Source organism: Pseudopipra pipra, chromosome 6, assembly GCF_036250125.1.
Source record: "Pseudopipra pipra isolate bDixPip1 chromosome 6, bDixPip1.hap1, whole genome shotgun sequence".
In the NCBI taxonomy this organism is placed as follows: Eukaryota; Metazoa; Chordata; class Aves; order Passeriformes; family Pipridae; genus Pseudopipra; species Pseudopipra pipra.
Genome location: NC_087554.1, coordinates 10,784,529 through 10,798,024, shown reverse-complemented (window position 1 = coordinate 10,798,024; position 13,496 = coordinate 10,784,529). Strand labels below are relative to the sequence as shown.

Below are 13,496 nucleotides of genomic sequence, written 5' to 3'. Positions count from 1 at the left end.
GCCAACCCACTGAGACATGTCAGGGTTTATTTTTTATTTTTCTTCTAGTAACTGCTGCTTTTCTAGCATAGCTTTCCCCCCTTCTTTTTAATGAATTCTCTTCTCTGTGTCACTTGAGCCCTGGGGTTCTCTCTGGGGTTTTATTTAGTGGTACAGGAGAGAAAATGTACATGGGTGCATAATACACCTCCACACACCACACCTCCCTCCCCATATTTGCACACTAGTAGATACAGTGGCCTAGACAGATCTCCAGGGAGGGAGAATGGAGAAAATCCTCCCTCCTTGTAGCTACTAGTGTGCAGGTAGGACTTTTTATCACAAGTCTGTAGAATACTGTTGCTCTGCAACAACTTGTGGAAATCAGTCTTGGGTTAATGAAAACAATGAAACCAGCACTTAACTTCCAAATGATTTCCATGGAGACAGCTAGACAGCAATAGTGTTTGGACTTTTTTATTCAATAAAAGTTTGAGTTATAAATATTCTCCATTTGTTTCCTATTTACAGTTGTAAAATATTTTAGGATAACCTACCCGTCACCTGTCATTCAACGTCTCTATAAATGCCGTGAAAACATCGTCGTGAAATAAAAACGTCTTATTTCCAACCCACAAACCCAATTCCCACACACTCACCAAATAAAATCAAAGAGACAAAAAAGAGGAGAGGAGGAACTGGGGGGATGGGGAGCAAGAGGAATACAGTACAGCAGGTGACAATGCAATATTTGCTACACAGTAGCAAAAGAAATGGGTACAAAATTTAGTCTGCTATGATGACAAGCTTCTCAGGACATTTGTTATAGACCAGCGCTGTCCAGTGCATTTCTGAAGGACCAGTTGAAATCCAAATTCATTTTCATTGTTTTCCTGCAATTCCAGGCAGCGCTTGGATTTTCGGTTCTGGATAGGGCCTCCCTTTAAGGATGGGGGGGGAAAAAAAAGAAGTGTTTGGATTAAACATTGTGAACTTATTGCATTGCTACTCCATGTGGTAATATAAATTATAGAACATCCCAGTGTCCATCTATGAAAGTCCACTGCTACTGTGAAAAACGCTTCAGTCAGAAACAAGGTAAGCACTAGGTTGGATTTGGAATGAAGGTTCTTTTGTCACAGGCTGGTTTAATCTCTGATGCAGTTTGGAATAGCCTCAATTGCCTGGTTTCCATTTCAGCAAATGGGATTTCTGGAACTGAGCTGTGTTTCTAGCCATGCATTTTAACCACGAGCCAAAGCTTTTCTCTTTGCTTCAGTTCCCTGACTTTGTGGCTCTGCTGCACTTCTGAACACCAAAAAAAGGCAAACGAGGCCAGGGGTGTCCTGTAAAAAGGACAAAATGCAAAAAACTGTTTACTGTTTGAATACTGAAATGTCTTTTATAATCTTATGTTGCTAATCCTCAGTATGGAGTCTGTTCAATTCTCAGCTTAATACTGCAATATTAAAGCCCAGCCTTCACTGCTGAGTTGCATGAAGTCTTAAATCACTGGGGCTATCAGCAGTTAACTACAGACCTCAATTACAATTAAATTGCCATGCAGGTGACATAAATTACATTTTCCCTCCCTTTAAATCCGTTTTTAGTTGGTTCTCTCATCCTCTCCCCTGTCTAATAAAGGTAATAGATAACTTGTAAGCATTATTATCTTGGAAGTTTCTTCCAAGATACACAGAGTAGAGTAATTGTACAGAAGTCTGAAAGTGGCTTTCCCTAGAGTGTCTTGAACCTGTGTAGTCAAGAATTACTGGCTTAATCTGCAAATCAAAGAATGGAGTGTTTGTCAGTACAGATTAGTGCATTTGAAAAGTGTACATGGAAAGAGAAGCTGCATTTAAATTACTTATTTGTACAACAGAAAAAAATAGTTGCTATAAAAAACCCCGACCCCATACAAAAAACCACCACCTCATAGTTTTCTCCAAGTCTGTGTTATAGCTTGCATTATAAAGTCATAACTGGGAAAGATTTCTGTTATAATCACAAGTCTGTTGGCGTAAATATATCGGCTGTGTGCTGTTTTAGAGCTGCTTCTTCCTCAAACAAGGGCCGCTCATGCCATTCAGTACAGGTTCTGCTTCATTCAGAAAGGAGACTGAGGGTCTCCTCCTATCCTACCAGTAATGCTTAGTAAGTGCTTTCTCCAACAAGTGGCTTCTAAAATAATTTTTTGGGCCTGGCTAATGCAATACGGAATCAATTTTGAAAGCTCCACATTTTAAATATAGCTTTGAGAAAGTGAGGCCATTTCTAGAATAATCCACAAAAATTCAAAACATGAGGCTCCTGTAAATCCTCATGGTAGGCCTATGTGCAGTCTTGATACAATTTTCACTGATTACTTTACTAGACAGACAGGCCTACAGAGGTATTTTAATATACCTCCATAACAAAATGCTGAGTGAACTGTATTTTCCTACCGCTGTATAACCATTATTGACATTCGTATTAATAACAGTAGTTAAGTTTGGGTGCCTGGTGGGAGCATAAACTCTAAGCTATCCAAAAGCAATAAAACTGCAAGACATGCAAGAAATTTCAAGAAACTAGGATGAAAAATTAGTCAAAGCTTTATTATGTGCTATTTGTTCTCTTATCCTAGACATGCACCCTACACCCCCCTCCTCAGCCCCCCAACCTCCCTGGTTAATTTGGCCTTCTAAAATTCATTGTACTGAGATTGATTTTTCCCCCCATCCAGCCCCTCCCATTAATGAGATCTGAACTAGGTTCTTCACATATAAAACTCTAAGGTAATAGATATTTTTCTCATTGCAAGAATCAACAGTTGTTCTGTTTTCTTCTAGCAAAACATAATGTTTCTGTCATTAGTGAAAGCTGTTGAGTATAGTTTTTTCACTGCACAGACTCAGCGTTGCATGGCACCCAGGGTCAGCTATCTGAGTTTAAACTGGGAATTGGGAATTACAGTTTACAAGTGTTTCTGCCAAAACCCAAACCCAAGATTAACTTCCTTGTGTTTTCAGCTGATGCTGGAGGTGCTTGTGTTGCTGTTGGTTATGTTAACTAGTCTTTCATTTATGACTTGTCCCTCATCCCAGTTTCAGTTCTGAGACATCCTCAGCTCAGATCTTGCACTGGAAGCTGAAGAAAGTTGTCCCACTTTTTGTCCTGTCAGAAGACTAACCCATTATGGGACACTAGTTCAGGTCTATTACTTGCCTGACTTTTGAACTTGGGATGTGACTTTTGAACTCGGGATGTGACTTTTGAACTTGGGATGTGAATCTGTGTATGGTACTTTTAGGCTCTGCCTGTCATTTCTAACTTACTAGCGAAAGAGGAGGAATGGATTTAATTCTCTCCATGTTTGTAAAGCATGACAGCTAAAACACATATGTTTCCCTGGTACAACTCTTCTCACAACTCTGTGAAAAGAACTCTGTGGTGTCCACTTTGAGAACAGTTTTTATGCTTATGAACAGGAACAAGCTGGGATGCTCAAGTCTAACTTCAGCAGCTGGGCTGGAGCAAACACCTCATTTCTTGGCTGCACTTCGTGATTCCCATTCTGTGGTGCCTATTTTTTCTCCCCAAGGACAGTACATGGGGTCTAGGTCACTTACAACTCTGTTAGGTAAAGGAAGGTGCAGCACCAAGGCATAAATACTGCCATGCTGAGTGGGAATTTTCCTGCCTAATTCCCATTTGTTTCAGTGGTGAAGGGTTCTTTCACTTGAATGGGCCCAAATGCCTTGCGGATTTGGGGTTAGAGGAAGGAGGAGGTCACAGAAGAGACAGTGCTCTTCCTTTTTTCTAAGTCTTGTAGAGCAGACTGAGGTGTTTACACTAAATGTATTCATGTGAAACACTTTAATACAGGCAGCTACATAAACAAAGTGTAAACCCCTCCTAAGGAAAACCAAAACAAGCAAGCAACCAAAAAACCACACAAAAAGCTCCTCTTACACCTCTTCTCTTTTTCTGATGTGTCCTCCTGTGAAATCTGCCTTCTATTTAACAGAAACAAGTGACTCAGAAGATAAAAAACCAAGGAAGCTCTTTTTGATGTGGAAAGCACTCTGCAGCGGCTACTGAAAATCACCCTGCTGAGTACCTTGGAGCTGCAGAATGGAATGTAAAACAGACACCAAAGTTAAGTAGCAGCTAATATGTGAGAATTGAGTGTTGTACAGAGCACAGATGCTTTTAGCAGAGTGGGTTTTTTTTCCCACTAAAGACAAATGTAAAGACTCAAGCCCTGTTAGAAACAGAAAACTTAGCTCCTAAGAAATGTGAGGCCTGTGCAGAGCCATGGCTTCATCCCTTGGAAAGGATGCAGTCTACACAGCTTTGATTCCTTTCAGTAGGCATATAAATGAAAGAATTGCTCTGAAGTACAGGGAGTAAAGTTTGTATAGCATTTACTTAAAATTTCCTGTCATTAGTCCACTGTGTCCCCTTCATATGCCTCATGCAAGCCTGGGACAGTGGTATTGGTCTGTTATCTCTGGATTGATGACAGCACACCTAGCACATGTCACAAGGCCTGACTTAGTGAGCTGTGCAAGGATTAAAGCGCATGAACTGAATAATTCCACTGAGAAAAGAGAGCAGGCAGGACCGATGCACCAAAAAACTAACACTGCATTTGCTCCTCTGACTGGCTCAGCCTCCAAATTACAGTATTCCTAAACAGGTTCTGCAGTCTGTCAGCATCATTGGCATTTGGAACCCTAAAGCCAAATGCAGGCAGAGTTCAAAGTTGTCCTTTAATTTGGTGGTTTTGTTTGTTTGTTTGTTTTTTAAATAATCATTTAGCAGAACTTATATAAAACTCTCATAGTCAGGTTTACCGTGTTTGGCAAAATGTTTTATTGTATTACTACACTTTAGGCCAAGTGAAAGGTGAGTTGCCTAACTGGTTTCTTTTCCCCATTCTAGGTAAGACCTCTACTTTCCAATTTAAAGGCAAAAAATCGATAGGCTGGGGTAATGCCTTTAATCATGAGACATAAAATGTAATTCTGTAGGCTGAAAAAAGTTCAAGAGGAATTCTGCCCAGTTGAACAGAGTTAGGATTAAGATTATTGATGATGAGAGGTAGCTCAATGGCAGTAGATGTCTCAAGAGGATAAATAAATATCCAGGTCAACTGTTTTCTAAAAAATAGACCGAATGTGTCAGCACTAACAAGTTTGACTGAAAACTTGCTTCAATTTGCTTTGCAAAGCCCATCAGTTTCTATGAGAAGCACAAATGCTCTCAACTCTTGCTGGTGGCCTCAGACACATAGAAAACTGATTGAGTGCTTCATAACTGTACTTTTAATGTTAACACTATCACAAATCACACATCCTGTTACACAGAGTGGAAGACAATACTTTTGACTTCCTTTAGAGTTATTGTACTTTCTATATCTACTGTATGTAAGAGCTTTCCAATCTTTCACTGGAATTTATTCAATAATACAGCATTTAAGGATGCACTTGCAAACCCTTGCAGTAACAGGACGGTCCAACGTGCCTGGTAGACAATCCCATGGGATTCTGTCCTACGTAAAACTTGCTTTTAGAAAGAGCAGCATGTAGCAAGTATATCCTTACCTATTCTAAGTTAGAGCTAATAAGCTGTGCAAAGTAATTTGACAGTTTTTGCTGAACTGTTCCATGGGTTTTGTTTTGGTTTATTGGGGTTTGTTTGGTTTACTGGTTTATTCCTGCATTTGTTCTCTAGGGTGGTAAAGTGGGATGGGTCCTCTCTGGAATATTGGTCCTTGCAGAACCAGGCTTAGTTGAAGGATCTCATACGGTTTCTCTAGTGTCTAGATCATCTCCTTTACAGAGGGCTACACATGGGACAGAACACTGGTACAGCTTTCTTTCTAAATACCAGGGATAAATACAATTTTTCTGTAAATAAATACATACAGGGTATACACCCCATTGGTGTATAACCTGGAACTTCTGCCCCTCCACACTATTGCTGCTGCACACCTGGGGTTTCCTAGCATGTTACACTGCTCGGATAAACTCCCTTCAAAACAAACCATGTTCTGAATTAATGAAAAAAGATGCATTAAGAAATTTCTGTAAACATATACGAAGCCAAAAATATCTGAACAGCTTCTGTGTTTACTTGCAAAAAAATCTCACCATATGGTTACTGATCCTTTGTGCAGAAAGACAGGCCTTTTAATCAGGTGACATTTACTGGTTGCAGTGTAAACTGTTGTTTTATTTCTGGTTGTATTTAATAGAAATTTCCCATTATATTAACTCTCTAATTTTCCTCAGTAAGAATTCTCTTCAGGAAAAACCAAGTAGTTTGCTGTTTTCTGTTACTCTGAAGTTAGATTGCCAAGGTTGTGTTTTGATGTATGAACTAAAAAGCACTTGGCAAGAAAATAACAGAGATGCTACATAACATAGTTTAGGTATTTTAAAGGAAGGATTTGAATGTGGCTATGTGGCACGGTTAAAGCTGAAAAATAATTCTCAAAATAGACCTGACTTGGTCAATTTAGTCATTGTTTTACTTGGCACATCTGCTAGATGTAATCTGTGATATTCCAGTCATTTAGGTAGGTGTGATGGGGCCTGTGAGCTGCAAGTTGTTGTGCTGGGATTCCAAATTTCCCAGAGAAAGCAACACAGGAAGGGAAAACAGGGAGTTGGGCTTGTTGCTTTAGACTGAACCAGAGCCTCATAAGCATGACAGTTAAGACAGGGTTTGTTCACTTGTAAAACTGAGGGATGTTGAATGAATGTATCACTGAAAATCAGACTGATAGCTATTTTTCACAAGTTACTTTAAAGCATGTGCTTTTCCTAACAGAGTTTAAACCTATTTTTTGCTCATCACATTAAAGATCGTATTATTCTACCTAAAAGAGGAAAAAAAGTGCTTTTACCAGCTTGCCTAACCATGGATGATATTTCAGGAAAAGGTCTTAAAAGGTTAATGAGTGTATCCAGTCTCATAGCACATATAGATCATTGCATTCACTAGTCTATTAATTTTGTATTTGGACCTCAATCAGTGACCTCAAATATTTACATGTTCACTCTGCCTTTGAGGCAGAAAGTCTAATCTTCACTGTTGCTCTGATAGATTTGAATAGAAGAATTATGGTGAGGTATATGAGACATAGATAATCTCCACTCTAAACAGAACACTTGATCTTCCCATGCATTTCCCTGGAATATTGGGGTAAATTTTCAGTGACTGTTACTGCACCAAACTTAATCCTAAAGAAAATTGCTTGAATTTTACAAGGCATTTTTTCCTCTGTGTGATCAATTCTGTACAGACGTTGATGCAGTGAGGAAGTGTTCGTAGGAAAAAGGGAATAATTCATCCCATACAGTAATTAATCTATCTTCAGTATTGCCAATTGCTTGGAAATACTGGATGATGTTACTGGGTTTAGAATTTCTACTTTATAGTTGTAAAAAGGATATAGGTATATATAATATAGGGGTAACTTCTCAAATCTAAAGCAGTATGATAAACTTCACAACTCTGTCAAATGGGTTTGCTGTAAGTAAAACAGACTCCATAGCATACCCCTTGTTGTTCAAACCCTTCATCAATTAATTTAACTATTTAAATTGAAATATTTCTCAGTAAAGTACATTGTTAACTGTTGCTCTTCTTCAAAGGCACTTACTTCCTAATATATTTGATGACTGCTGTGAAAATAAGGTGCATTTAACTGCTACCATGTGTATGAAGTATTATATAGAGCAGGGTGATATATTTAAAAGGTGTTGTCTGTCAGCTATTTAGATCCCTACTTACAGGTAGATAGGCCTACCAGACACACTTAAAATGTGAATTTCTTTCTTCAGTGCTAACCAAAACTAATTGCTACGTATAATGTAAACTTAAGTGGTGTGATAATAGGGATCAACCAAACCATTTTTTAAGGAAAAAGTTATTTTTTTTCCTCTTCCTACACTCGGAATCTGTTGTCAAGCCACCCAAGCCTTGGTCTTAGAGCCACTTGCTCGTAACCAATGCATAAATACTATGAAACATCCTCTGACAGTGGAATTAGACACATCATTCAACAGTTAAACCGTGATGCAGACATTAAACTGTTGTGTCTCATTCCATTACCAAGATGTCTGAGTGAGTGTTCAGGTTTTAGATAATCATAAATGCTGGATTTTTATATTGCTGCAACAAATTTTTTTATTCTGCAGCTGTGACAAATCAAATGATGCAGCCTGATCTATGTCCAGACTGGGTTTTAGAAGCTAGTGGTTTGTGCAATCATTTTCTGTTTTGTTTAATCTAGATTGGCCACATGGATGTAGAAGAGCCCAGGTTCTGAGCACAGCCCTCTAAAGGTGTAATAGTTAAATTTTCAGGATGTAAAGAATACTTTAATTTTCAGAATTAAAGTATGAAAACAAAGGCAACTAAACCTGGCAAAAGGAAATGCAGTTTCATACAGAGAATGTAACTGCAATAGAAAAAACCTACAGACATACAGCATTAAAATCAGAAATGGAATGTATGGATTTATAACTATCACTAATATCTCTCCACATATATATAAAATTTTATCACAGATTTATAACAGACTGTGAATAACAAGATTAAGAAAATAATACCTTGAAAAGAAATAAATTCAAGCCTTCACTGAAATACCAAGAAACTCTTCAGGATATGATAGCTGAAAATGCATTTTTCCTTCATAAAATGGGGATAAAACTAAGAAAATGGAAGGAAGTTTTATAGTAGAATACATTAGCCAGACTAGAAAGATCGTTAGACATTTTTCAGAAACTAAACATGAATTTTTACTTTATCAGCAGTGGCCAGGAAGTTTTCCTGACATACTAGAAAAACATCTGCAGAAACAAATATTTTAGGTATACAATATGATTTTTAAATTTAATTGTTGAACCCTATTCCCAGGGATGTGTGTGTGGGTGTGGTACAGTGGGAAGCAGATTAAAAAGAGAATCCTTTATCCATACATAGCCCTGATAATTATGGCTAAATGCAGGATTTACAGCTGAACATATTGTTTGGTTTTGTTTTGGCAGCAAATCCAGATGATGGTGTATTATGTTGATCTTCTGATAGCTAGGATTACCTAGTAAGTCCTTTGCAGAAATGCAAAAACTGGCTTTATGTTGTGCAGTTGATAATGACGGGGCTTTTCTGACCACAGCTGCTGTCCTGAGTAACCAGCGAACTGGACAAGCCATTTAGAAAACAATTACACGCCTTTTTGAGAACTAACACTCATAAAAGAGTGAGCTCCAGCAATGCATGTGGGTGGGAGATGATTCACAGATTGATATTTCTGGTTTGGTTTTTTTTTCCTCGCTACTAGATGGGATGCTGTTCCCAAGTGTCTCTCCTGCATCCTCCTTTGCCTGCTATCCTGCTTGGTAGCATTCAGAGGACTGTAAATGCAGAAACCTCTATACTAAGTAGTCACTGACTACTTAGTGCTCAAACTTTGAAGCTCTAAAGTTCTAAATTTAAATTTAAGATATGTTTCTAAACTATATAAGGTCACTACAATAAGAACTGCTACATTTTGTACCTCTGGTACTAGCAGGAGTGTTGGATATTGGTAAATCCTGTGTTCCTAAACGTTTCTAGAGTCTTGAGTGAGACCTGGCCTATAGAAAAGTATCCAAAGTTATTGCTTTTTTTCTGCAGAATAATTTTGCTCTAACTAAAAATACAAATTTTTTTTTCTTATATAGTTTATTTTCATAGATTGTGCCATGCAGTAGCTGCCTGCATAATGAAACAATATTTTGATACAACTAGGAAAAAGAGGGGAGTGCTGGAGACATTGGCTTTATTTGCATATTTTAAACATACATATTGTAAAAAGCTCAGAAAAGTTACCTTTTTCTCTTTCATTCTGAGATTACATATAAATGACTTCTGCAAACAACTCAGGCTTGGTTTATCTGCCTTGATCTAGGCTTGCTTCAAGATGTCTAAAGTGGAAGATGGAGAAAGGCAACAAAGATACTTTGAAGTGTGATGGAATATTCAGATGGTGGGGAGTTACAAACTATACGAACACGAAATAGAAACAGGACTTGGCTTAGGATGTGAATGAAAATTAGTGGGACCTGACTTTAGTGATCAAAAGTATGAATACCAGTGAGAAACTGTCAAACAAACTTTCTCAGGAAAAAAGGATTGTTAGTTTAGAAATTTGCAAAATTGCTGTGATTTATTAGGATATAGGAAACCTGTTGAATTCATTGTCACAGGCATCATTGTTCAGTGACTGACTAGATGTTTTTGATGGGCTGAGTTAATTTTAAGAGTGCTGATAAAACAACTCTTTGTAGGCGTGCCGAGATGATCATTCAGACAAATCAATTCTCAATCTTCTCAAAAAGAGCACATCAGGGGTCAAAAAAGTAATCCTCCTCCTGGTCCTACAGTGAACTGCTGGCTCAGAAGAGAGCTCATTTCTGTGAAACAGCAAGCACTGACCACTGCCTGAGGCAGTCTTCTAGATGAGGTAATTAATCCAGTTAATTAATTTTCTGATCTGTAATGCAGCAAATTGCGTATTCCTAGGTTTTGCCTCTTTGTTTGGTTTTGAAGTAATCATCATTTTGGTATATAGAATCACAAAATTGTTTAGGGTGAAAAAGACCTTTTAGATTGTCGAGTCCAACTGTTAATTCAGCACTGCCAAGTCCACAACCAAATGGCACATCTACACATCTTTTAAATACCTCCAGGGACAGTGACTCTACCACTTCTGTGGGCAGCCTGTTTCAGTGCTTGATAACCCTTTTAGTGAAGAAATTTTTCCTGATAGCCAATCTAAACCTCCTCTGGCACAACTTGAGGCCATTTCCTCTCATCCTGTTACTGAGAAAAGAGACCAATACCCACCTTGCTACAACCTCCTTTCAGGTAGAGTGATAAGGTGTCCCCTCAGCCTCCTTTCCTCCAGACTAAACCCCCCCAGCTCCCTCAGCTGTCCCTCAACAGACTTGTGCTCCAGACCCTTCACCAGCCCCGTTGTCCTCTGGAGATGCTGCAGCACCTCAATGTCTTGCTGGTAGTGAGGGGCATAAAACCATAAACATTGACATCATGCACCTGAAGCTCATGCCCAAGAGCACCTTACTGCTTTATTCTCTTTTTCTCCTTATGGAGGAAAATATTGTTCTAACGTAGCATATATAGAAAACTGATGTAAAGAAGACAGCTTCCCATTGTTATTTACCAACCTAGCATAGGTGATGCCTAGTTATTCATTTTCAGCCAGACAAAGAAGAAACTCCTTTCAGCAAAATCAGGAAATGTAAGATTTTTATATTTTCCCACAGATATAACAACAGATTCCCAAAGATTTTTGAGTTTTAGATGAGAGCAATGCCTATTTGTTTGTGAGACATAACTCCTTTGGAAAACAAAAATACTGAATGACAATTTTATTTCTTTTGCGTGTGTGTTGTATTCAATTAATCCAGGTTTTCTAATATGAATGCTCAATATGAAGGAGGCTTAGCTCATTTTAACCCAGAAACCAAACTACTTCCATTGTCATTATATGCTTATGATTAAACCAGTCTCTAGAGACCAAGAAATAAATTGAGTGCCAAGTCAAGAAAATTAGGAAACGAATCTGCACTAGTATTTCAATTGATCTGCATATTCTAACATGGGAATTTAGGCTGGGCTCTTTGGGACTCTGATCACAGTGTCTAGATAATGAAAATGGCTTTTCCCTAGTAACCACAAAAAGCTGATTATCACTGATATTGGAAAAGGAATGTCCTTGCTGCTGCAGTACAAACCTCTCACAGTTTATTCAGACAATAATGGAAATAATGTATTTTTCTGTCTGTTATACCAAGAGTCATTGCTGTTGGGTTCAGGATACCAGACTTAATGGCCTGGTCATTTCACTGAATAACAAACCCTCTTTTCTTGCCATAGACATCATTGTTTCATCCTTATTTATTTGACTTTCAAGGGAACATTTTTCTCATCTTTGCATATTGGACTGCAGGGGGTTATTTGGTAGCCAGACCTTATGTACATAGATACTGGTTTTGTCTCCATTGGAATTAAAGATGCAACCTTTACTGACTTGATCAGGACAGAGTTTTGTTTTCATCTGGGAAGTTACAAATAATAAAAGATGTATGCTAAAGGCAAAAATCCTTCCATCCATCTCACAGCTGAGGAATGCAGAACCCAAGAAGTGATTGGTGCAGTAATGCAAAGAGGGGACCGGGAACAGAGCTCAGATCTCCCAAAACTCAGCTACTTCATTTGGTAAGTGCTGGTTATCAGATAAGTTGTAGAAAATAATCTGGATTTGGCCATTCTTTTACATGCCTGATGTTAGAATGCCATGCAGTACCTCTTCAGCAGCAGCTATCATTGTGATTTTTAGATGGAGCCTATCTGGACATCTGAAATTAGGAAAAATCATGCAGAACTAGAACAAATAATTTCTTTGTAAAATAAATGTGGCGTTTAAAAATTATATGCTAAAATATGCAAATAGGGTATCTGTTTTGAAGGAAAAACATGGGTATGTGTTAACTTCCTTCTAAATTAATTCAGCACAAGTGTCTTAGGATTTTAAATGTAGTCCTCAGGAGAGTAAATACTGCATAATGTGATATGCTAGAAAAGACTTGAAATGCACCCACTAAAAGCTCATTTTATTGCTGTATTCACACACAAACTTTCTAGCTGGCAAGTTCTACACCTAATTTTCAAAGATTAAAACTTGCTACTAGAAAATTACTCCAAATAGAAGACTAAACTGCTACAATGGAATTTTGATCACCACTAGCTACAGCAATAATTGCCAAGCAAATTTAACATTAGTTGTTAAAACACAATACTATATAGTAATATTTGTATTTCTTATTTTTTGTACATGTTTTTTGCTTATACATTTTCATATTTAAGTGGAAGTCAAGTATTTGAAATGGAGAGAGACAGAATGCTTTCAGATTTTTGCACTTCTCAACAATTCCATTCTGCTTAAATGGGACTAAAGAGTTTGCAGGCTTATAGTAAGACAAGGTTCAAGGAGAATAAAAAAGAAATTCTTTAACATACCTGTTTCTTTAAATTCATATTGTCATATTAAAATACAACAAGAACATTAAGTTGCACGTGAATTAGGGACAAATTAAGAGCAAAATGAAAGTTAAAACATTAACTATTACTTTCTCATGTCTAAGCAGAACAATGGTTCGAATTCCTTTTCCTTCAGCTGTAACACATTGTGTGGTTATCCAGTTAGTTAAAATATAAGGTACAGGCAAGCTAGGGTAACATTTGATCGAAAATGGGCAAGGAATATCTAAATATAAAAGAAAGTGCTGCCATACCCATACACCACCATTTCACTGGGGCTCCTGGGGCTTGTGGATATGCTCTTTTGGGTCTGAAGTTCAAAACTTCACACTTGGCAACACTGGTTATTCAAAAATCAGATAGCCTCACTAAAAGTACAGGGTTTAACCTAGTCTGTTGGTTCATTTAATTGA

At 37.9% G+C, this 13,496-nt stretch overlaps 1 protein-coding gene across 5 annotated transcripts in view; it reads right to left on the bottom strand.

Moving 5' to 3' along the window:
* Positions 1 to 440: 440 nt before the first annotated feature.
* GALNT18 (polypeptide N-acetylgalactosaminyltransferase 18) overlaps positions 441 to 13,496 on the bottom strand; it is a 227,185-nt gene continuing 214,129 nt past the window's right edge. For all 5 annotated transcript variants that reach the window (XM_064657305.1, XM_064657302.1, XM_064657301.1 and 2 more), the window contains one exon: positions 441 to 920. In XM_064657305.1, the coding sequence (XP_064513375.1) occupies positions 774 to 920 (147 nt within the window). In that variant the 3' untranslated portion in view covers positions 441 to 773. The remainder of the gene's footprint in view (positions 921 to 13,496) is intronic.